The following is a 25,909-nucleotide window of genomic DNA, read 5'->3' as shown; positions in this document are numbered from 1 at the left end:
GTATCAAAATGGCATCATTTTTCAACCTTTTTTTCACTCAAAATTTTGTGTGAGCTTTACCCACATAGACCTACATGTACAAACAACTCTAGTGCTATGTTCACTCCTCTTACTGTCTTATAATGTGTTGATACATTCAGTTGTTTTCAGCTTTTCCCATGGGAAATGCCTTCCATTCCCCAAATCTGGTAAGCGTAAAATGGTATCGTTGTCACTTTAACTTACTTTCTGTTATCTCTAGTAATGTTCCTCCCCTCCCCTTCCCACCCCCCTTCCTTTCCTTCCTTCCTTCCTTCCTTCCTTCCTTCCTTCCTTCCTTCCTTTCTTTTCTTTCTTTCTAATTTAAGGTTTTATTTTTAAGTACTCTCTACACTCAACATAGGGCCCAGACTCACAACCCTGAGATCAAGATTTGCATGCTCCACTGACTGAGCCAGTCAGGTGCCCCCAGAATCTTTCCTTCTTTCCTTCTTTCCTTTTTTTTTCTTTTAAATTTTTAAGTGTATTTATTTTGAGGTGGGGGGCAGGGAGAGAAGGAGACAGAGAAGCCCAATGTGGGGCTCGAACTTACAAATGGTGAGATTATGACCTGAGCTGAAGTCAGATGCTTAACCAGCTGAGCCATTCAGGCACCCCTTTCCTTCCCTCCCTCCCTTCCTTGCTTCCTTCCTTGTTTCTTTCCTTCCTTCCTCTCTTTCTCTCCCTCTCTCTCTCTCCTTCCCTCCCTCCCTTCCTTACTTCTTTCCTTCCTTCCTTCCTTTCTTCCTTCCTTCCTTCCATGTATATTTTTTAAAGTTTATTTATTTTTAGAGAGAGAGAGAGAGCAAGCGTGAGAGGGGCAGAGAGAGAGGGAGAGAGAATCCCAAGCAAGCTTCACACTTTGAGCGTGGAGCCCAATGTGGGGCTCAATCTCATGAACCTGAGCCAAAATCAAGAGTTGGATGCTTAACTGATTGAGCCATCCAGGCACCCGTTTCTTCCTCCCCCCCCCCCCAGCCCTCCTTCCCTTCTTCCCTCCTTTCTTTCTTTCTTCTTCTTCATCTTTTTTTTGAAATTTTTTTCAACGTTTTATTTATTTTTGGGACAGAGAGAGACAGAGCATGAACGGGGGAGGGGCAGAGAGAGAGGGAGACACAGAATCGGAAACAGGCTCCAGGCTCTGAGCCATCAGCCCAGAGCCTGACGCGGGGCTCAAACTCACGGACCGCGAGATCGTGACCTGGCTGAAGTCGGAGGCTTAACCGACTGCGCCACCCAGGCACCCCTTTTTTAATTTTTATCTAAGTAATCTCCACACCCAATGTGGGGCTCAAATTCACAGTCTCGAGATTAAGACTAGCATGCTGCTCCGACTGAACCTGCCAGGTGCCCCTCTTTTCTTTAAAAAAAATTTTTTTTAATGTATATTTATTTTTGAAAGAGAGAGAGAGAGACAGAGCATGAAGCAGGGGAGGGGGAGAGAGAGAGGGAGACAGAATCTAAAGCAGGCTCCAGGCTCCAAGCTGTCAGCACAGAGCCTGACGCAGGGCCCACAAGCAGTGAGATCATGACCTGAGCTGAAGTGAGATGCTTAACCAACTGAACCACCCAGGCACCCCTGGGTGCCCCCTCTTTTCATTACTTACAGGTAATCTGAGTTTTCCTTTTGCATTACCTATTCATATCCTTTGTTCATTTTTCTTTTGGGTTATATGTATTTTTCCTTTGATTTATAGAATTCTTTAAAATTAAAAAACAGTTTGGGATAGTAATTTTTTGTAATAGCTATTCTTTGTAATTTTGGATAGTAATCCTTTGTTGATTATGTGCATGGCCAATATATTCCAGTCTTCAGTTTGTCTTTTCATTTTATTTATTATGTCCTTATTAACAGAAGTTAATAAAAGTTTTTAGCTTTTGAATTTGTTTAATTATAGAAATTTTCAAGCACAGAAGTTGCAGTATATGTAATAATCACCCCTTAGATCTAACAGTCAGCATTTTGCCACATTGACTGTACATATTTGTGTTTGTGTTTGTGCATAGGTGTGTGTTTGCTGAATCATTTGAGAGGAAGATGCATTTTTTATGACACTTCTTAAAAATAAAGACATAATTACAATGTCACTATAATACTAAGAAAATTAACACTAATTCCCTAATATCATCTAATCTCTAGTCATATTCAATTTCCTTATTTGTCCCTAAATAATGGCTTTTACAGCTTGTTATTATGAATCAGGGTCCAATCAAGGTTCATGCTTTACATTTATTTGTATGTCTCTTAAGAAACTGGGTTAGTTGACTTGTAGATTGCCTCACATTCTGGATTTGTCTCTGTGGTGTTGAACTTGTTTCCCTATGCCCTGTATTTTTACTTGGCAGGCAGAGGGTGACTGCCCTTACTCCCAAATTCATACTGGGATAAAGAGTCTGATTTGTTCTCAGTTCCAATTCCAAATTCCCAGGTTCAAGGAATGCGTGGAATCGATGGCCCAGCTTGGATGAATGATTATATTAGTTTCCTATCGCTTCTGTTAACTAAAATGTCACACAATTTAGGGGTGCCTGGGCGGCTCCGTCAGTTAAGCGTCCAACTCTTAGTTTGGGGTCACATCATGATCTCACGGTTTCATGAGTTTGAACCCTGAGTTGGGCTCTATACCGGCAGCACAAAGCCTGCTTGGGATTCTCTCTCTTTCCCTCTCTCTCTGCCCCTCCTCCACTTGGGCTGTCTTTGTCTTTTTCAAAATAAATAAATAAACTTAAAAAAAAAACATATCGCACAGTTTAGTGGCTTAATACAGATTATATTATCTTACATTGGCTGGAAGTCTGGCATGGGTCTCCCTGGGCTAAAATCCATGTATCAACAGGGATGCATTCCTTTCTTGAGAGTCTAGGGAAGAATGCATTTCCTGGACTTCCTAACTTCTAGAGACTACTTACATCCCTTGGCTCACGGCCCCCTTCCTCTGTCTTCAAAGCCAGCAATGTTGCATCTGCTTGACTGTTCTTTCCTCAGATCCATCTAATTCCAAAATACAAGCTCTTTGCATCACTGTACCCTACTGTTATTTGTGCTGTTTTCTGGGCCAAAGTGAAGGACTTGGTATATAACTAGAGCTGGGTTGGTGAATATTTTACATGACCAGCTCTTGGGGAGGGAGGTGCCCCCATTTGTAGTAGTTATCTGTTTCTGCGGCATAAATACTCCCCGCTATGGCCATTTTTGGGCTACCAACATGATTTGAACAGGCTTGAAAACTTTCCGAAAACATAACCATGGCTCTGGCACACCACTCTTCCATCTCACCTTGTTAGCAATGTCCAGCGTGCTGGTGGCTGTTAAAAACAAATGGTTTCTACGATCTTGTTTGTTTTGTTTCCACAGGGGCTGTACCGGCTCACCAAGGATATCATTGTGATGATCCGAGTGTGTAAAATGTTCCGCCAAGGCCTTGGGGGATTTCGGGAATATCAGATCATTGAGACTCCTCACAGAAAGCACCCTATCTTTTCCTTCTGGGATGTAAGCAGCTGGCCTTGGCAGGATTATGAGGGCTTAAGGGGGGGTCCAATAAATAGCACCCCACTTCTTAGTCCATATTCTGAACCAACAGAAGACAAAGGGAAAAACAGATAGGAGACCCAACTGTCACTTTTGTTAACAATGGGACTTCTATTGGGAAGTGACTTATATCATCAAGTGAGAAGATGACCTAGAACTACATCCCCAAATTAGACAACCTTATGTGCCCAGAGACAGTGCTGGACCAAGGCAGGCCTCCACTGTGGGACCAGGACTTCCTGCCCCACATTCACAACAGAGGAGGACAGAGCAGAATGTGGGCTCAGAGGGACAGAGAAGGAATGATCACACCCAGTTTTTCTTTCCAAAATTCACCAAGGAGTTTAAGTCGCTCCTTCTCAATGTGCAAGAAAGGGGCCGATAGTGTTCTACCAGTGCAACTACCTCCATGTAGAAAGAAACATCCGGAGTGGGGAAGAAGCTATCTCCATATCAGCGGGAATCAAAGGAGCCAGAGAAATCCAGAAGTCTCATTAGAGTCCAGGTTTTCTGAATGCCCACCACTGTTCATCTTCTCTATCTTCTTTCCTGTCCCCCCCCCCCCATTTAAACAAGGGAACACATGCATGGCCCTGCTCACTCTGGAGACCATGCTGTCTAGATTTTCTAGAAGTTGCAGTTTATGCCAGTGATATCTCATGTGCCCTTTTTAGCTCAGAAAAGTTGATCACCTTCTGTTAACCTGTTCTGGATTCCCAAAGGTGTCTTCATTACCATCCAGGACTCCAAAGTTTTTCCCAATCCCTGGATGAACTCTGCCCATTTTCCTTTTGTGCCTAGAGTGACTAGATTCAGCCCTGCTTCCTAACTCCACCCAGTGATTCAGTCCAAGAATTTGCCCCAAATGGTTTCTGAAGGAGAGGGGTATGGGCAGTGCTGATGAGTGAAAGAAATGCAGTCTTAGATTGGTCTTGAAGGGGCCAGCAGGTATGTGGGGCTGAGTTTAAGATGTAGCAGGGAGTTGGGGCCTCTGGGTCTGCAGAAAGGAAGAGAATGCCCTATCTAAAGATACTCAAATTCATATATTATTTTTTTTTAATATTTATTTTTGAGGGCGGGGAGGGGAGGGACAACCCACAAACTGTGAGATCATGACCTGAGCTGCAGTTGGAAGCTCAACCAACTTAGCCACCCAGGTGCCCCTCAAATTCATATATTTTAAAGACATTATTCTGGCCAAACCAACGGAGTCTGCAGCCAGATTCTGCCCTGTGGTTGGGCCATAAGTTGGGAGGGGATGGAGTGGAAGAATCGGAACCTGAGAGACAGGTTTGCTGTCAGGAAGGACATTCTGACTCAGGGTGTCATCATGCAGTGGTAACAGGAGTCTGGTTTACCAGAAGACTTGAGCTGGTGCCTGGGCATTTGGAAGTTGAAGACCCAAATCAGTCTTGTCATTGGGAGAGTGTGAGGCCAAACAACATTGCCTAGGCAGGGTGGCCTTGAGCAGAGCAGAAGCCTCTCAACGGCAGCCTATGGGAGTCATATGTACAATGGGCAGAGAGCTGGGGGACCAGAGTGTAGGGTTGGGTAGAGAGACCAGTTTTCATCAGAGCATGTGAATTCATATCTTTCTGAGTACCACTGCTTTCCTTCACTGGACTTCTTGAGAAGCACCATACAGGTGCACAAGCTATATATGGGGCAGTTGGGTGGGGAGGACCTGAGGTATGCCTACCTAGACAGATGGGTGAGGGTCCTGGTTTGGCTCAGATGGTGGTCAGGGCCTTGTTTGTCCCTTTCCTTCTCCCCAGCTGCTCCTAACATATCCTTCCCCTTCTCTCTGCCTCTTCCTCTACCTTTCCACAGCTCCCCTGCATCCATTAGGAGATAGAGTTGGGTTGGTTCATGCCTAAGATCTCTTACACCTCCTCCTCCTGGCCATATTCTAGAAGAAGACTGTATACTCAGTGTGTGATCCTTGGGAAGGTTCCTTCACTCACCTCGAGTTCAAAATGGAGCTCAGTAATACCTGCTTTGTCCTGGTGATGAAATGGAATAAATAAGGAAGAAGCACATGCTTGGCTCCTTATAGGCACTTGGTGAAGATTGGCTTCATTGGTGCCTCCGTTTTATCCCTTTTTGTCCCTCTCCACTTTCCCATTTGCTTCTTTCCCCCTCTTTCTTTTCTCTTTCCATCCTTCCTCTTTTTATCCTCCCCCAGCCCATATTTACAATGACACATTGTCAATTCTGGGCCTAAGTCTGGGTCTGAATTTGGGCCTTTCAGGTAGACATGAGAGGGCCAGCTGGTAAAAGGGTTCCTGTGGCTTCCTGACCACCATGGGGATGGGGACGCAGGAGGGTTTAAGTGCAAGATTTTAGGAGCACTCTTGCTGATTCTCTTTCTTCTTCTTCATTCCTTTTTTTCCCCCCAGAAAAGGAAGCAAGGCCGAATCACATTTGATACCATGGACTTTGTTGCAGAGGAGGTATGTATAACTCTGACCTTGCTGGCTGGGAATTTTCTTTCTGCATGATGGCCTGGAAGTAGCATTGGGCTGAGTATCAGGACAGCTGGGTTTAGTCCAGGTTCTGCCACCAAGCCAGTGTGTCATCCTGAGCTAGCCTCTTAGTTTCCTCAACTATAAACTAGCTGATCTCAGTGATCCCAAGATCCCAGTCCTGACTTTCCAAGGCTGTGAATCCCGCCCCTCCCCTGAACCTGTTGTTGCCTTAGAAGCTGAGCAGAACCAGCAGGGAAGAGCTCCTGTACTTGGACCTGTGGACACACAGCCAAAGGCAAAGCAGAGGCTGTGAGAGCTCCAGGCAGAGGAGAAATAATCAGGGTGGTGGGAAAAGCCCAGGCTTATGTGTGAATTCTGACTCTTTCAAGTTTTCTGAGAGACACTGGGTACAACTGTCTCCCACATGGGTATCAGATGGCCATTCTGGGGAGTGAATGACTCATATCTGGGTGAGGCTTTGGACATGTGACTTGTTCTCTGAATTTCAAGAATTGTTATCTTCCCAGTTTCTTCCCACCAAATCTTGGATATTAAATTAAAAATTTTAATTTAATTTAAATTTTAAAGGGGTCTACCTATTTATAGGAAGGATTTGAAGTTCTTACCAGTGAGACCTGACTTGACCCTGGCCTGGGATAGCCATGTTGGTTTTTCTCTCAGGGATGGGAAGACAATAGTTTTGTAACTGGTATCAGGACCACCTGGGCCACTCTCTCCCCCTCTCCCTCCTTGGAGCCAGGGTACGGCTTCTATTGCCTGTTTCTCCCGGGCATGATCTACTTTCTCATGCCCCATGATGTTAAGTCAACCAAATTCTGGGTTTGTTTGTTTTTTTCCAACTTTCCAGACTGGCCAGTGTCTGACACTGGACATTGACGGTTATCCAAGCTTTACTCTTGAGGCAGGAGAAACTCTGAGAGCCACAAAATTCCAAAGATGGAGGCAGTTCTGTGCAGGGCAGTAGAGAGAGAGAAGAGGGCACAAAGGAAAACATCCATTGTATAGGCAGGGCCTCTCAGCTTCCTCTAGGAGTTATCTAACTCTGGCTCTGATTACATAAACCTGCCCTTTGAGTGACTGACTGCTAATGGGCACTTGTTTTCTTTATGGAGTGATGAACTGGTTCTGAAATCAATTGCGGTGATGGTTACATAACTCATAGAGCCTTAAAATCATAGACTTGTTTATTATAGCGGTTGTGAGACATTGGAAACAATGGGTACATTTCAAAAACATAGTGAAAAAAATTGGGGGAAAAAGCAAGTTGCAGAAACCATATCTGAAGTCTGACATTTATGTAAATAAAAAATAAAGCAACCCTCTATACTGTAACCCTCTATACTGTGGCTGTATGTATATGCATAAGTATATATTAATACATAAAAAGGGCAAACCCTGGTGGTGGAGAGCAGATTTGGATTGGAGGTGGTACGGTAAAAGGAGACTGTAAGCATGTATATTGTTCTGATTTTTAATGGAAAACTAGTGTTATTTTCAAAATTTTTATTTATACATAAGAAAAAGGCCAGAAATGAGTATGCCAGATGTTAATGGCTAAATCTGGGTGGTGGGATTATGGGCAGTCCCTCTTTTTTTTCCTTAATCCTTCCTGTATGCTAGAGGAACACAATGAGGTGTAGCTGGCCTGAAGCAAGGGAGGCTGTGAACCCCTAGAAGCAGGTAGGACCCAAGTCTCCCCAGCCCTGTTTGAATTATACTCCCTTTTCCCCAGACTTTTTTTCTTCTCTTCTCTTCTCTTCTCTTTTCTTTTTGAGGTCTAAGTTTTTTTTTTTTATTTTTTTTTTCAACGTTTATTTATTTTTGGGACAGAGAGAGACAGAGCATGAACGGGGGAGGGGCAGAGAGAGAGGGAGACACAGAATCGGAAACAGGCTCCAGGCTCTGAGCCATCAGCCCAGAGCCCGACGCGGGGCTCAAACTCCTGGACCTCGAGATCGTGACCTGGCTGAAGTCGGACGCCCAACCGACTGCGCCACCCAGGCACCCCTTGAGGTCTAAGTTTAGATCTGTGTTTGGTTGTGGGGATACTAGGCGGTGTAACATCCCCACCGATCCTCAAGGAGCTAAGTAGAAATTAAGGTGAGGTAACTTACCTGGCAAGTTAAATAACAGAATCAGTTTTATAGGAATCCAGAGAAGGGAGTCTCTGAAGACTGGGTGTGGCAAGAGAGATTTCCTAAAAGAATTAGGGCCCCTCGTGGGCCCAGAGAATCAGTTCTGTTCATAGAAAGCAGAGGGATCTGTGTTTTGTCATAAATGAACCCTGTAGAGAAATCTCAGTGGGTTATTGATAGCAAAAGAGGGTTAGGAAGGAAGAAGATTGGATTCAGACCTTAAAAATGGCCAACACTTCCATAGTCCTCACTGGGAGCTGGGCCTATTGTAAGCCCTTTACATGTATTAGCTCTGCTATTTATACAGTTAGGTTCTGCTGTTCTCAGATAGGGAAGGCTCAGAGAGAAGTGACCTGTCCCAGGACACACAGCTAGGAAGGAGCAGGCCAAGGTTCAAACCCAGGTACCTGGCACCAGAGCCTGTGCATTATTAATCACTGAGAAACACTGCCCTTGTGTGTGAACATGCAAGGCTTCAGATCTATGGTCCAGAACTCATCATGTCCCACTTTCTTTTGGCTTCTGTGACAACTACGTTTATGTAAGTCTTCTTACATTCATTCTTTCCATAAATTTTTATTTTTATTTTGTTGAGTGCCTACTACCTGTGAGGCATTATTCTAGAGTGGGGTAAATAAGATAGATGAAGCCACTATCGTGTTTATATTGGGGCTTGTATTCTAGAACACCTATATCCAATGGAACTTTCTGAGATAATGGAAGCATTCAGTTGTCTGTGTTGTTCTGTATAGTAGCTAGCAGACACATATAGCCCTTGTGGCTAGTGTGACTGAGGAACTTTTTTTTTTAAGTTTATTTTTTTTTTTAAGTTTATTTTTAGAGAGACAGAGACAATGTGAGTGGAGGCGGGGCAGAGAGAGACGGAGATAGAGAATCCCAAGCAGGCTCTGTGCTGCTAGTGCAGAGCTCGACATGGGGCTTGAACCCACTAAACCACAAGACCATGACCTGAGCTGAAACCAAGAGTTGGACGGTTAATAAACTGAGCCATTCAGGTGTCCCCTGAGGAACTTATTTTTTTAATCTAATTTAGTTTAAATTTAAATAGCCACACATGTGGCTAATGGCCATCATATTGGATAGTGAAGTTCTAGAGTGAGTGAGGCAGGGTGTGTGTGTGTGTGTGTGTGTGTGTGTGTGTGTGTGTGTGTGTAGGAAGGGGAAATGACAGATAATAAACAACATTAACAAAAAGGAATAAGGTCATTTCACAAAGTATTAACTGCTTTGAAAGAAATGATTCAGAGACTACAGACTGCTGGGAAGGGGGCCTACTATTCTAGGTCAAATGATCCATTAGGGACTCCCTGAGGATGTGGTAACATAGGAGCTGAGAACTGAATAAAAAGGAGGAAGCAGCCATGTGAAAATCCGGGAGAAGGACATTCCAGACAGAGGAAACAACCCAAGCAAGGACCACAGGACAGAAGTGAGCTTGGCACCTGCAGGAGATGGGTAGAAAGCTAGAGACTGGAGAACACAGGAGAGAGGCAGGAGGTGAGTTTGTGAGGAGTAGGGAAGGTAGGGAGTCAGACCATGTGGGGCCCCTCGGCTAGGGTATGGAGTTAAGATTTTATGCTAAGGGCAATGGACAACCAGAAGGGGTGTTAACAACTCAAGTACCACTTTCCCAGCAGGTGGGAGTGGTGGGTGAATGGGTAGATCTGTCTGCCCTCTGGTCCATGAGTCCTGGTTCACCAGGGTTAGTTTCTGTGGGTTCTCTTTATTCCTTAGTCTCCTATAGCATGCTAGGATATAGGCTGAGGCGAGGGAGGTCTCCCCTGACTGCAGTATGCATATGCTAGAGGCCTCTGGAGCCCAGGAGCCCCATATTGACTTGGAGTGGTCACTGAACGGCACAGGCAGTATAGTTGGAGTTGCAGATACGGGCATGGGCATGTAGCAGATCTAGCTTATGATCCTGCCCGAGTGTCTTTATCTGTCAAATGTGAATAGTAATTGTGCCTCATTTCTTGGGCTGGGCAAAGGTGCAGTTAGATGGTGCATGTAAGATGCATACCCTGATGCTGGGCACACAGTAAGCACTCATTACGTGTCAGCCACTATTGTATCGGGGGTGGGAAAGCATAAAAAGCAGGAGTGTGGGGAGTTGCCCACTGGCCCCTGGGGCATTCTGCTAGGTCTTGTGTGTCACTCTGGCCCTCTCTTCCCAGGGTCACCTTCCTCCAAGGGCCATTCAGATCATGCAGAAGCTGCCTTCCTGGAGGACAGAGCCTGAGATCCAGGCCCTCTATAACCTCCTGCAGGTTCTGAACAGCTACCGCAACTACTCAGAGCCCCTGCAGCTGCTCCTGGCCAGAGTCATGCGCTTTGAACGGTTAGTGAGGGGCACACCCCTTGGCACCTGTGCCGAGCTGGGAAGGAAGAGCCTTCCTGACAAGGCCATGGCAGGTCTCTTAGCGTCTCCATGGCATTTCAGCCGTGTCTGTCAGTTCAGTGCTGTCTGTCAGTTCACCTTAGTGCTCCTTGGTACTCTTGTGGCACAGTTGATCTCCTTCATTTACTGAGAGTCTACCAGAATTAAGGAGCCACTGAATCTGGCAAGGCTTTGATAGGAAACTCAGAAAGGATCTGGTCCAATTCCCTCCTTTTTCAGATGAGGAAACAGGTTCAGGTAGTAAGAATGACTCATGCTCTGTCACCCACGTATTAGGGAGTAGAGCTGAGACTCAAATCCAAGCCCTAAAAGCCACAATGGATCACAGGTTATTGTCTTATGTCCAGATAGGAACCTAGGGTAAGAGTGTGTGAACTTGGATAAGAAAAAAACTTGTATCTGTTTTCATTAATCCCTAACTAAAATGTATCATTTCCTTCAGTCATGGATGTATGTAGTGAACCACTACAGTATTACCTATTCCCATGACTTTTTCTCCAAAAGAAATCACCAATATTACACATTCATGTTACTGCAGGTTTCTCAAAAAATAATTTATATTCCTCACCTCTTTGAAACTACAGTAGTAATTAGATCTGCTGCTAGATCTGGTTATTCAGTGCCTTAATATGGCACTGAATATGTGGAATGGTTGCTATACCATTCCACAATTTGGATTTTAAAAGGTAATTTTTAATTGTAATTCTGCTGTATTTTATTTTATATATTTAAAACATTATTCTGTGAAGGCTTCACCAGATTGTCAAAGGATGCATGGCACAAAAAAGCACCATGTAAATATCTGGTACTAGAAAAGTCTAAGAGGTGTGTGTGTGGAAACATTGTCTTTCTCAGGCATTTCAATGGCTTAAGAGGGGAAGCACAGCAGAATATTTGAGGTAAGGCCTGTCTTAAAAATCTAGGATGTGAAGACACTTGAGGTCTTTGCCCTGGTATCTTCCTTCGTGGAGGTCACAGGTCACATAATCACATGTGACTATGACCCACGCAGGATTTGTTTCACAGGTAATAAGCCCAGGAGAGGAGGGAACGCTCCAGCGGGCTTGGCCAAAGCAGATTCAGAGAAGAGGTGTCATTTGAGTAGGTATATTTGACAAGTAGAGGTGTAAGACAAGAACGTTCAGGCAGAAGGAACCATCTGCTTTGTTCTAGCTCAGTGAAGAAGAGCAAGTCACCACTGTCTTAAAGTAAGATTCCATAGCAGGCAGAACATGTCATGCAAAGAAAAGGAATCATGGAGGTGGAGGTAGAAGCTCTGTAATTTAATGCTGCAGCTGCCACTCTGAGGTGTGACCTCAGGCGAGCTGCTTAACCTTTCTGAGCCTCAGTATCCTCATCAGTGCAATGATCAGTGCAATGTTAAAGTCGTCTTTGGCTACTTCATATTTTCTTTTCTTTTCTTATTTTTTTTTTATTCTCAAGTTAGTTAACATACAGTGTAGTCTTAGCTTCAGGAGTAGAACCCAGTGATTCATCTCTTACATATGACACCCAGTGCTCATCCTGAAAAGTGCCCTCCTTAATGCCCGTCAACCATTTAACCCCCCCCCCCCAATCAACCCTCATTTTGTTCTCTGTATTTGTCTCTTACGGTTTGCCTCCCTCTCTGTTTTTATCTTATTTTTCCTTCCCTTCCCCTATGTTCATCTGTTAAGTTTCTCAAATTCCACATATGAGTGAAATCAATTGGCAAAGAAGATGTCAAACTTTCACTCTTTGCAGATGACGTGACACCCCACATGGAAACCCGAAAGACTCCATCAAAAAACTGCTAGAGCTGATACATGAATTCATAGGAGGTAAAATCAATGCACAGAAATTGGCTGCATTTCTATATACCAATAATTGAAGCAACAGAGAGAGATATCAAGGAATCAATCCCATTTACAATTGCACCAAAAACTATAAAATACCTAGGAGTAAACCTAACCAACGAGGTAAAAGACCTATACACTGAAAACTATAGAAAGCTTAGGAAATAAATTGAAGAAGACACAAAGAAATGGAAAAATATTCCATGCTCATAGATTGGAGGAAGAAATATCGTTAAAATGTCAATACTACCCAAAGCAATCAACACATTCAGTGCAATCCATTTCAAAATAACACCAGCATTCTTCACAGAGCTAGAACAAACAATCCTAAAATTTGTATGGAACCACAAAAGATCCCGAATAGCCAAAGTGATGTTGAAAAAGAAAAACAAAACTTGGGCATCACAGTCCCGGACTTTAGCCTATATTACAAAACTGTAATCATCAAGACAGTATGGTATTGGCACAAAAACAGACACATAGATCAATGGAACAGAATAGAGAACCCAGAAATGGACCCACAAATGTATATGGCCAACTAATCTTCAACAAAGCAGGAAAGAGTATCGAATGGAAAAAACACAGTCTCTTTAGCAAATGGTGCTGGGAGAACTGGAACATGCAGAAGAATGAAACTGGACCACTTTCTTATACCATACACAAAAATAAATTCAAAATGGATGAAGGACATAGATATAAGACAGGAAACCATCAAAATCCTACAGGAGAAAACAGGCAGCAACCTCTTTGACCTCGGCCACAGCAGCTTCTTACTTGATATGTCTCTGGAGGCAAGGGAAATAAAAAATGAACATTGGGACCTCATCAAGATAAAAAGCTGCTGCACAGCAGAGGAAACAATCAACAAAACTAAAAGGCAACCAACAGAATGGGAGAAGATATTTGCAAATGGCATGTTAGATAAAGGGTTAGTATCCAAAATCTATAAGAACTTACCAAACTCAACACCCAGAAAACAAATAATCCAGTAAAGAAATGGGGAGAAGACATGAATAGACACTTTTCCAGAGAAGACATCCAGATGGCCAACTGATACATGAAATGATGCTCAACATCACTATCATCAGGGAAATATGAATCAAAACCAATGAGATACCACCTCACACCTGTCAGAATGGCTAAAATTAACAACTCAGGAAACAACAGATGTTGGCAAGGATGTGGAGGGGGAACCCCACTGCATTGTTGGTGGGAATGCAAACTCGTGCAGCCACTCTGGAAAACAGTGTGGAGGTTCCTCAAAAAATCAAAAATAGAACTACCTTATGACCCAGCAATTGCACTACTGGGAATTTATTCAGAGGATACAAAAATGCTGATTCGAAGGGGCACATGCACCCCAATGATTATTTTCAGGACTGGAAATTAGCAGGTCAGACAGAATTCTTTCAGTTGCAAGTCACAGAAAACCCAGCCCTAGGGAATGCATCGGTGACTCATGTATCTGAAAAGTGCTGGGATAGCTCTCTAGCTTCCGACTCAGCTGAATCCAGGGGCCTAGTGTCACCAGGACCCAGTGTCTGTCTATCTCTCTCCACCTCACACGGCATTCTCATAAACCACTTTCTCAGCTAGACTCTCCTTTACAGCAGCAAGATGGCTACTATTAGCATGGCTCCAAATTTTCCTCTTTCCAGTCTCAGTCCTTTGGGAAAGAGAATATTTCTTCCTGGTCTTTCAAGTCACAGCCTTGGGGTTTGTTAATTCATTCTTTCTTTTTTTTAAGTTTATTTATTTATTTTGAGGGAGGGAGGGAAGGAATGAGAGAGAGAGACAGAAAAAGGATGAGTGGGGGAGGGGCAGAGAGAAGGAGAGAGAGAATCTCAAACAGGTTCTGCACTATCGCAGAGCCTGATGTAGGGCTTGAACTCGTGAACCACGAGATCATGACCCGAGCCAAGATCAAGAGTTGGACACTTAACCAATTGAGCCACCCAGATGCCCTGATTTGTTCTTTCTGAACCAGATTGGCTACATTTGAATCATCCATGGGTCAGACACTCTGATTGTCTGAGAGTCAAGAAGAAGTTTCCCCCAAAATAAAATCAGGGTACAGTTGGGGGAAAAGGTGACCTGATGCTTGGTTGCAAAAGCAATAGATGTCTGCTTCTGGAGACTTGGGTTCTAGCGCTAACTCAAGTGTGACTCACTGTGTGCCTTCAGCAAGTCTGGGGTTCCTTGGGCCCCACTTCCCTCATCCACATAATGTAGGTTGAGCTAGACAGTTTCTGAGGGTTTTTCTGCTCTGGCTCCAGGAGTCTGTTCTTGGCAGAACACTGCCATGCTCTCTCGTCCCCAAAGTCATTTCCTAGCTGAATGTGCCTGCCTTCTCCCATCTAGTCTTTGTTGTCTGGGCCACCTCCTCTTTAATGTTCCCCATTACCTTCTGGGTAAAATCCAAAGTTAGCCTAATTTTTGTACTCTCTTATGGTTGGACCCAGCCAAATTTCTCTCCCACTATTCCCCTGACCTCCCTGTTTTCCACTGTCCTTTCTAATGGAGCTTACTGTTATTCCTTTGAACATGCCTTGCTTCCAGCCACCTCTGTGCCTTTGGACATGGTCGTCCCTCTGCCTGGAACACTCTCTCATCTCTCTGTCTACCTGGAAGACTCTAGACACTGTCCTGGAGCCTGCCATGGCTTTCCTAAGCTGGGTTAAATGCCCTTTCTCCATGCTTCTGAATTAGTCTGTGCTTACCTCCCTTAAAGCATTTTTAAACTTTAGTCCCTGTACGTGACCATAATTTTCAGAACAAAATCTGTCCTTTTTCACTGTGCCTGATAGACACAGCTGGTATTTATTTAATTTATTGAATGAATGAAGGAAATGAATGAATCTTGAAAGAAGTGAAATTTGAACTTACGTTTGAAATACAGAAAATTTCCTCCTCTAAGCTTAGGAGAAAACTCCCAGTTTGCTCTGGACCTGGGCACCTCTACCCTAATGGTTTCCAATTGTGTAGTGAGCTCTTAGGGGTTATAACAAGACCCATCTGTCTATCCTTTTCTAGGTATGTTCAGCTGTATTTTACAGACGAGAAACTGAGGCTCAGAGAGAGAATATGAGTGCCCAGTGTCACACAGCTAGTGGCAGAATCAGGACTTGGATCCAGGTCTGACTTGAAAGCCATTGCTCTTCAGCATTTAGCTACTCACTCATTACTTTCAGTACTTGCTCATTTATTCATTCAACTGCTGTTCACTGAGCATTTACTGTATGTCTAAGCAGTCTGACAAAGGCTCTGCTCTCAGGAAGCTACGGTCTGATGGAGGCGGGCGACTAGGTGAGCATTAGTGAAGAGGTCAAGGTTGATGGGGCTGGGCCTGGGCTGCTATGAGGTCCCTTCTAGTCCAGTCTGTGCCTTCATGCTCCAAAGCAAAGAGCACAAGCAGGCCAGAGCTCCTCCCAGGGGACCAGGCTCCCTGCTGCTACTAGATCTACTGGCTTTGGGCTTTTCTCAGGTTTGGTCGCAGACGTGTGATGGTCAAGAAGGGGCAGAGGGGCAACAGCTTTTATTTCATCTACATGGGCACAGTCGCAGTGACTGAGGATGAGGATGGCAGCAGTGCCTTCCTGGACCCCCACCCAACGTTGTTGCACAAGGGCGACTGTTTTGGGGTGAGTACAGGGAAAGGTCTGTTTTCCTGGGGCAGGGTTGGGGGCTTGACGGGACTCTTTTTTTTTTTTTTTTTTTAATTTTTTTTTGCAACGTTTATTTATTTTTGGGACAGAGAGAGACAGAGCATGAACGGGGGAGGGGCAGAGAGAGAGGGAGACACAGAATCGGAAACAGGCTCCAGGCTCTGAGCCATCAGCCCAGAGCCCGACGCGGGGCTCGAACTCACGGACCGCGAGATCGTGACCTGGCTGAAGTCAGAGGCTTAACCGACTGTGCCACCCAGGCGCCCCTTGACGGGACTCTTGGTAGAACAGCCAGGCCCAGTCCTGCCCTCTCCCCTGTGTGAGTCATGCCCTGTTGTGGGTCCCAGCGCCCTTAACCTGTCACCTGCCCATTGACTAGACCAGGTGATGTCCAAGCCTAGCTCCTTCTTCTGTGATGTTTAAAAAGGAATATGTTTCCTGTATAACAACACAGGGATGCAGTGACCCCTTAGTCAGGCTCCTCCAGCTTCCTCTCTCTGGTCTGGTCAAGCCTGTTGCCTCTTTTTCCACAGGCAGCATATTAAGAGGGAGGGGATGGGCCTCTAGAGGTGGGGAGTGAGCACAGGGCCAGCCAGGAATCTGCAGTCTGGGGAATAGAGATTTCTGGGGGCTGATGGAAGCAGGAAAGCGGTGGGCAAGGCTATGAGTAGAAAGCCAGAGGTAGCCTCTCAGTTGCCTTTGTCTGTGTTCACCCAACAGGAATTGGGCCTTATGAGTCCTTCAGTAAGGAGGGCCACCGTGGTCTGTATGGAAGAAACAGAGTTCCTGGTTGTCGACAGAGAAGATTTCTTTGCTAATAAGCTGGATCAGGAATTCCAAAAGGATGCTCAGCATCGGTTTGAATTTTTTAGGTACTCCCATCATCAGCCAACATCTTCCCCCTGGGTGTTTATTAGGTGCCTGACTTTGCCCTAGGCCCAGTGGGAAATAGTGGGTGCTTTTCTTTGTGTCTGGAATGCTCTTGAGACAGGAGACACCTCCCACCCAACTTCTCCATCTAGCAAACTGCTACTATACCTTCAGGTCTCAGCTCAAACATCCCTTCCTTGTGGGATGGTACTAATAGAATAGCTAACATGTACAGAGCACTTGCTCGGCCAGGCAGGGTGCTAAGCCCCTTGTATCAAGGCTTTTTACCTGTGACATTGTTTCTCTTGTTCTCTCTGGTTTATAGCTAAGAAAACCAAGCCTCCGGATGTTCAATTCACAAGTCCCTGGGCTTCACTGCCCCACCTCACTAACCAACCCCATCTACGCTCACCCAAGAATAGAGAGAGTGCCCCACAGTGCTTCTATCACACCCTGTGTTTCTTTGAAGCCCCAGCCAAACTGTAATTCTTTTTTTTTTTTTTTTTTTTTAGAGAGAGAGAGAGAGAGAGAGTGCAAGCGAGCACACTTGGGGGGAGGGGCAGAGAGAAGGAGAGAGAGAATCTCAAACAGGTTCTTCACTATCGCAGATCCTGATGTAGGGCTTGAACTCATGAACCATGAGATCATGACCCAAGCCAAGATCAAGAGTTGGACGCTTAACTGACTGAGTTACCCAGGGGCCCTGATTTGTTCTTTCTGAACCAGATTGGCTTCATTTGAATCATCCGTGGGTCAGTGACATTCTGATTGTCTGAGAGTCAAGAAGAAGTTTCCCCCAAAATAAAATCAGGGTACAGTTGGGGGAAAAGGTGACCTGATGCTTGGCTGCAAAAGCAATAGATGTCTGCTTCTGGAGACTTGGGTTCTAGCGATAACTCAAGTGTGACTCACTGTGTGCTTTCAGCAAGCCTGAGGTTCCTTGGGGTTCCTTCATGCTTAGCGCAGAGCCCAACATGGAGCGCAATCTCACAACCGATAGTGAGACCATGACCTGAGCCCAAATCAAGAGTCAGATGCTTAACCGACTGAGCAACCCAGGAGCCCTCAAACTGTATTTCTTTATAATCTTTTAAAAATGTTTATTATTTTTGAGAGAGAGAGAGAGAAGAGCACAAATGGGGGAAGGGCAGAGAGAGAGGGAGACACAGAATCCAAAGTAGGCTCCAGGCTTTGAGCTGTCCGCATGGAGCCCGATGTGAGGCTCAAACTCATGAACCGTGCGATCATGACCTGAGCTGAAGTTAGATGCTTAACTGACTGAGCCACCCAGGCACCCTCAAACTGTACTCCTTGATCATATATTACCACCTTTACAGTTTATATACCCCTCAGGAAGCACTATGGCAGTGAGGGCAGATTGGCACCTTTACCATGGTAACCCTCGTGTTGTCATTGTGCCAAGCACAGGCAGGTGCTCACTTAATCATTTCTAGTTACTTGTCTTTAGGAGAAGACTGAAAATCAAATGAAGTATCTGCACTGGCCCTGAAAATACAGTCTGTAGGGTTGTGCGCCTCTAGAACAGTGCGGTGAGCAGAGGGCTGCCCCGTGGGGTGGAGTGGAGTGGGAGAGCAGGGGCTGTAAGAGGGGCTGGGGCCTGCGAAGGGAGGACTTGGTCCTGCAGAGAGGAACATTTCCTGTCTTCACACAGTTGAAGAATAGGGCTGAGTTGCAATCTCAGCTCTTGGGCTTATTAACCATGTAACCCAAGATGGGTCACCTCCCTTCTCTGAGTTTAGTCTCCTGCTCTGTAAAGTGAGGATAATGATTCATCTCTCCCACATCATCATAAGGATTGAATGAGATGATTATGGGAAGTGTGTGGCCCCATAGGTGTTCCCTCTGTGGCGACCCTGCTTTCCTTCCTGTGTCTCCAGACCCTTCCTCTTTGGACATGGCACTGTCCCTGTTCCCCCTTGGTGTTGTGGATGGAACTCAGTGCCCTTGATGAGGCCTGAGTCATCCAAGTTCTGGCCTCATAATTTGTTGGAGCTGAGAAAATATGAGATGATTGTTAGCAGCCCCTGTGGGGCTGTGTGTGAGGGAAGGCAAGCCCCTGACTGGTGGTGTAGGAGCTCAGGGAAAGGCGGGGCACTGTGGAGTGGGCCTTCAGTCATAGAAAAAAAAAAAAAAAAGAGGGGAGTACAGACGTTTCCCATTCACTGGCCACAGCCTGGAATATTTGAAGCTAATAGGCTGCAGGAAGCTGGAGTGAGCTGCCCAAACCAAAGGTAAGGTCAGGACTGCTGGGCTGGGGGCAGAATAGTAGGTGAGCTGGAGTGAGGAACTCTCAGTTGCTTGTAATGAGACTAGCCTAGTGAGTACAAGGTTAGGTGATGGAGCCCGGAAGAAGCCCCTGGAGGGAAGAGTGGAAGGAAGAGAAGCAGAGCAGAGGAGAGAACCCCAGGGCGCTGCCACAGGCCAGGGGAGGCAACAGGAGGGCAAGTAAAATCCTCCACCTCGGGCACTTGCAAGAGAGCAAGACAACTTGTTCCCTTTCTGGAAACTGCTGAGAGCAGGGCACATTCTGTGATGAGGGCCAATGAATTCTAACAGGATTTTCCCCTCAGGAAGATGGATCTGTTTGAGTCGTGGTCTGATGAAAAGCTCTGGAAGCTCGTAACCCTGGGGAAGGTGGAGAAGTTCTCGTATGGCCAGCTGGTCTTAAAAGACTTCATAGAATCACCCTCCATCATGTTTGTCTGCAAGGTGAGAGGTCTAGGATGGGGGAGGGGTGGAATCTGGGAAGGCATGCCTAGTATAATGTCCTGTGGCCACACAGGCAGGGTCTGACCCCTGTTCTGCAACACCTCCTTCTCTGAGCTTCTGTGTGTTAGCTGCAAAAGGCATACCACACCGTTTGGCCTCCCTCCTTCCGAGGGTTGCTGTGAACTTTGGGACACACAGCTGTTATATTAGAAAGAGGGCCACAGGAGTACCTGCTCCTTAAGTTCATATACATGCTTATTTATATACAGATACATACTTAAATTATGCATTTTGGCCCTTGAATCTTAGTGATGCCAGGCGAGTTTTAAAAATTATAATTTTTACTGATTAGAAGGGGGACATGTACCCCAATGTTTATAGCAGTGCTACCAACAATAGCTAAATTATGGAAAGAGCCCAGCTGTCCATCCACTGATGAATGGATAAAGAAGATGTGGTATATATACACAATGGAATACTACTCAGCAATGAAAAAGAATGAAATCTTGCCATTTGCAACAATGTGAATGAAATTGGAGGGTATTATGCTAAGCGAAATTAGTCAGAGAAAGACAAATATACGATTTCACTAATGTGGATTTTGAGAAACTTAACAGATGAACATAGGGGAAGGGAAGGAAAAATAAGATAAAAACAGAGAGGGAGGTAAACCATAAGAGACTCTTAAATACAGACAACAAACTGAGGATTGCTGGGGGTGAGGGGGTGGGTTAAATGGGTGACAGGCATTAAGCAGGGCACTCTTTGGGATGACCACTAGGTGTCATATGTAAGAGATGAATTACTGGGTTCTACTCCTGAAGCCAAGACTACACTGTATGTTGACTAACTTGAGAATAAAAAAATAAATACATAAAATCATAATTTTTAAATTATAGAAGTGATATGACCACAGCATAAAACAGAGTTCTGGAAAGAGGGAAGAAATCACGCATGAGCTCATCACCTCAGAGTAGATTTTCAGAAGCAGAATTGCATGGTATCATCATTTTTATGAATCTTGGAACAAGTTACTCTCCAAAAAGATCCACTTTATCTAACTTCCAGCTGTGCACACCTTTGCCAGTGCCACACACCTCTGCCAAACTTGCCAGGCATTCTTTCAAAAGTCTTTTTTTTTTTTTTTTAAAGTATGCCCAGCGTGGAGCCCAGTGTGGAACTTGAACTCACGACTCTGAGATCAAGACCTGGGCCTAGATCAAGAGTTGGACACTTAAATGACTGAGCCACCCAGGTGACCCTCAACAATTTTCTTTTACATTTTTTTTAACGTTTTATTTATTTTTGAGAGAGACAGAGACAGAGTGTGAGCGGGGGAGGGGCAGAGAGAGAGGGAGTCACAGAATCTGAAGCAGGTTCCAGGCTCCAAGCTGTTGGCACAGAGCCCGATGCAGGGCTCAAACTCACGAACCAAACCATGAGATCATGACCTGAGCCAAAGCTGGATGCTTAACCGACAGAGCCACCTACGCGCCCCATCAATTTTATAATGCCACCTTACTGAGGATTTAATTTACATTTTTCCTGATTCCTAGTGAGATTACTCATGTTTGTTTACTGTCTGAATTTTGTCTTTTGTGAATTGCTTTTTGTCTTGTGTCAACTTCTGTGTTGGTTGATAATAAAAAGAAAATCTAACATTTATTGAGTGCATACTATGTCCCAGGTTGTGTGCTTCAAATGCTTTATTTCATTTTGGCCTCACAGCAGCCCAATGGAGGTTGGTAGTGTTGCTATTCCCATCGTACAGAGGTGGAAACTGAGGCACAGGAAGGTGAAGTGGCTCCTCCAAGATCACATAGTCGATGAGGGGCAGAAGCCAGGTTCAATACAGATCTGTCTGACTATCCAAAGCTCTTCTCAGGAGCTGGGATTTGCAATTTGAGTCGATCTGTCTGTCAGTTGTTGACTCTGCTCAACCCCTCAGTAGTTTTCATGATCACCATGAGAACTACCATTTTTTTTGAGGCCCTTTGCTCCTGTGCCACGGGTTCTACTAGTATTGTTAATTTTTGTTTGTTTATTTTGGAACAGGTAATACATGCACATGGTTTGAAATTCAAAAGGTTTAAAAGAGTAATGTTTCCCTCTCACCTCTTTCCCCCTGCCACCCAGTATTCCTCCCCAGAGACAGTCATTGTCACTGCTTTCTCATGTGTCTGTCCTGCATCTATTCTTTGTGTATAGAGGCAAATGCATGTGTATATTTTTTCCTTGTTTTCATAAATGACATCGTATTATGCAGGCTGTTCTTCACTTTGCTGTTTCAAGAGTGTTTCTGTAGATTGTTCCATATCAGTACATAAAGAACCCACTTGTTCTTTTTTACCACTTGTGCAGGGTTTCACTGTATGCTTGTACTTGAATTTATCTAACCAGTTCCTTATTGATGGATATTTAGGTTGCCCCAATCTTTTGCCATTTCAAACAGTGTTTTGATGAATAACTGTGTACATAGTACCATTTCACTATAGCTCTATCAGGAAGATATTTATTATAATAATAATTATTATTATTAATTTGGGAGAGAGAGTCCACAAGTAGGGGAGAGGGGCAGAGAGAGAGAGAGAGAGGGAGGGATGTTAAGCGGGTCCATGCTCAGTGTGGAGCCCAATGCAGGGCTTGATTCCGCGACCCTGGGATCATGGCCTGAGCCAAAATCAAGAGTTGGATGCTCAATCGACTAAGCCACCCACGCGCTCCTGAGGAAGATATTATTATTCCAAGTTTACAAATGAGGCAGTTGAAGTTAAGATACCTTAAGAAAGGCCATCCAAACTTTTAGTATCTCCCATATATCTGTTGCTCATATTAAGTTAGCAGACATTTGTTGAGTTTGTGCGAAGGTTGATTCACACTCTGGAGGGATATGAAGATGGAAAAGACTGTTTCTCTCTGTTTATATGTCTCTTCCATTAGGTTCTGAGCAGAGACAAAATTGTCTCTGCCAACTACCAAGTGATTAGCACAAACTTTTTGAGTCCTCGGGACTCAAGAGGGGGAATCTCTCTTAAGGCTGGAGGTTGTAAGGAAGGCTTCCTGAAGGAGGTGAGGCAGGAGTTGAGCCTTGAAGTATTGGACAATTAAACAAAAGAAGGGGGCAAGATTGGTTGTGTGCTGGAGCTGGCTCTTACTGGGCTGTGAGAGCTGATTAAGTTTCAGGAATTTTCAAAGGTAATAAATACAATAGTTATTAAAAATGAAATTACATAGGGGTGCCTGGGTGGTTTAGTCAGTTAAACATCTGACTCTTGGTTTCGGCTGAGGTCATGATCTTACGGTTTGTGAGAGTGAGCCCCACGGTGGGCTCTGCACAGACAGTGTGGAGCCTACATGGGATTCTCTCCTTCCCTATCTCTACCCTCCTCTACTCACACACACTCTCTCTCTCTCAGAATAAATAAATAAACTTTAAAAAATTAAAATAAACTATTCATCATAGATTCATCAGAGAAGTTACATTGTTGATGAACAAGCAACATTCTGGTATGCATAGCACTAAAACTAAAGAAGGTTTCCATTTAATGAACATAATTTATACAAAGGTGAGAAGTAGTTTGCCAGTAGATTACAAACTATTCTTAATAATATTAAATATATCGGGGGGCTGGTTCAGTTGGTTAAGCATCTGACTTCTGCTCAGGTCATGATCTTGTGGTTTGTGCGTTCCAGCCCTGCATCAGACTCTGTGGTGACAGCTCAGAGCCTGGAGCCTGCTTCGGATTCTGTGTCTCCCTCTCTCTCTGTGCCCCTCCCCCACTTGCACTCTGTCTCTCTCTGTCCCTCAAAAATAGACACTAAAAAAGACTTTTTAAAAATGTATTGGGAGAAGTATGGATTGGATGCAACTTAATTTGTCAAATCACAGTTGACTTGTGACTATAGATTGGCCATGGTTACAAGAATTCAGCCAGAGCCCACAACAGTCTTCTGTGAGAATCCATTGACTATATGCAACCTCTTTAAAAAATTTTTATTTTAAGCAGGCTCCACACCCAATGTGGGGCTCGAACTCAGGACCCTGAGATCTAGAGCCTCATGCTCTACCAACTGAGCCAGTCAGGCACCCTTATATATAGGAACTTTCAATAAGAGTACCGTATATTTTATTATTTCTAAATTGTGTGTAACACACCCTTTATAAGAGTAAGGTTTATAGACATGCATACATTTTCCCAGAGAGCCGATTATTAAACTTATCACTAAGGGTGTGTTTGTGTTGTTAATTCTGGGTTCAGTCCTAGAGTAGGGAGTCAAGACTAGCTTAACATAAGCAGAAGGGGAGTTACTGCCGGATGTTGAATGGCTAACAGATTTACTGGTGAGGGGGAGGCCTGAAGGAACAGAACTTCAACTGAACATGACCCCCACGTGACCCCAAGTCAGAGTCCAGAACTGGACAGTCACAGGTGCTGCTGCTCCTGCCACATTCAGGAAGCCACGTCCGTAGCCACTGCCTCCACAAACACAGTAGATATCCTGCAGTCCAAAACCAAGCCTTGCCCAAGTGCATCTGGGCAGTGGAACCGAAATCACTTCTTAGGTGCGAGGGGGCTTCGGAGATGTTTGGGAGTGTTTGGCTTGCAGCCTCTACACTATAAGGGATTGGACGCACAGGATCTGACCCAAAGGATGGTCATGTGAGGAGAGCAGGGAGAACCTAGAAGAGAGAATGGTAGTGCCAAACCCCGAAGGCCAGCCTGAGTATTTTGCAATTCCTTCTCCTCCCTGACATCTGCAAGACTTGCTCTAATCAAATGATTACATCTTGACTGGCAGAAAGTTCTTAGTCTGTGTTAGCCTCCATTTCTTTGTCCATAAGACAGAATGAACTACTTACCTCGTAAAGTCTGTTATAAGGATGAGAGTCTAGCCCAGATTTACTCGGTTCACATTCATACTCGAGTTCAGTGGTTCTAAGTATTGTCACTGAATCAGCAGCATCTGTATCATCTGGGAAGTTACTAACAATGCAGATTCTCAGGACTACCCAAGAGCTGTTCAATCCAAAACTCAGAGGTGGTGGCTCAGTAATCTGTCTTGACAAGACTTCCAGGTGATTCTGATGCACATTAAACGTGGAGAACTCTGACTTAAGGAAAGAGTTTTTCCAGATTTGAGTAAGCATGAAGAACATTTAGGGGACTTCCTAAAAAGGCAAATTTCTGCCAGACCCCAGAGATTCTTATTCATTAACCTGGCCATCTGCATTTGAATAAACGTAGAGGGTGAATCTAATGCAGGCGCTCTTGAACTTCATTCTGAGAAAAATAATGCAGATGTTACAAAGTGACAGCAAGGAGGGAGCATCCTGGCTGGTAGGTGAGTTTGATCTGTCCTTTACAGTGTTTTATTGAAAGTTGATTTAATCGTTATTGTGAAGATTGTAAATAAAATTTCGGATTTCTGGCTTCTTTTGAATATTCAGAAGATCAGGCAACACCAGGCTGTATTGTGATGTGGCCCCCTCTGGCTGGAGTTGAAAAGCACCTGACCTTTCTAAAGGGACTGCTCTTTTGTCCCATTTTCATTTCCTGCCAGGCCAGCTGCTAGAACATTCATTCATCTGAGACTGGGAGGTCCCGACCCCTGTAGTTCACAAATATGGCCACTGGAGGGTGATAGCAGGGAGGGGCCTGGGTGTCCTGGACCTGGGAAAGTTAGGGAAGGTGATTTCCTACTGGCTTAGAAAACATAGTTAATGCCCATAACCAATTCATTTGGAACAATTTATCATTTGGGGACACATGGTGAAATTGTTTTCTACACAGGTACAGATGGGGTTAAACACCCACGAGAGCCTGAGAAGAAAATGTTCACCTGTGTTTCTCTGGCACCTGCAGTCCTTGTTGATAAATGTTGAGTAAATGTTCACTAAGCCTCCAAGACCAACACCTGGCATATCATAAGGGCTTAATAAATGTCTATCCCTTCTCTTTCCTCTTCAACAGTAGTTGGGCTTGAACCTTAAGTATAATGTGTCTCTTACAGTTCCTACTAAAAAAAGGTAATGTTTTATAAAGATATGAAATAAAAAAGAAAATGACATATCTTTCCTACCAGATTAGAAAAAATAAAAAAGATTGTGAAAGCCCAGCTTTCAATGTAATACAAAGATACAACAGGCTCTGTTATACACTGTTGGAGAGAGTGTAAACTAACATTTCTGCAAGGCAGTTTGGCAATGTGTGTCAA

At 44.5% G+C, this 25,909-nt stretch overlaps 1 protein-coding gene across 2 annotated transcripts in view; it reads left to right on the top strand.

Moving 5' to 3' along the window:
- CNBD2 (cyclic nucleotide binding domain containing 2) overlaps positions 1 to 25,909 on the top strand; it is a 65,932-nt gene that overhangs the window by 15,534 nt on the left and 24,489 nt on the right. For both annotated transcript variants that reach the window (XM_030309694.1, XM_030309695.1), the window contains 6 exons: positions 3,374 to 3,511; positions 5,950 to 6,003; positions 10,370 to 10,533; positions 15,913 to 16,069; positions 16,814 to 16,965; positions 19,555 to 19,693. In XM_030309694.1, coding sequence (XP_030165554.1) covers positions 3,374 to 3,511; positions 5,950 to 6,003; positions 10,370 to 10,533; positions 15,913 to 16,069; positions 16,814 to 16,965; positions 19,555 to 19,693 — 804 coding nt within the window. The remainder of the gene's footprint in view (positions 1 to 3,373; positions 3,512 to 5,949; positions 6,004 to 10,369; positions 10,534 to 15,912; positions 16,070 to 16,813; positions 16,966 to 19,554; positions 19,694 to 25,909) is intronic.

This window comes from Lynx canadensis, chromosome A3 (assembly GCF_007474595.2).
Source record: "Lynx canadensis isolate LIC74 chromosome A3, mLynCan4.pri.v2, whole genome shotgun sequence".
Taxonomy (NCBI): Eukaryota; Metazoa; Chordata; class Mammalia; order Carnivora; family Felidae; genus Lynx; species Lynx canadensis.
The sequence above is the reverse complement of the archived record's forward strand: the minus strand, read 5'-3'. Positions and strand labels throughout refer to the sequence as shown.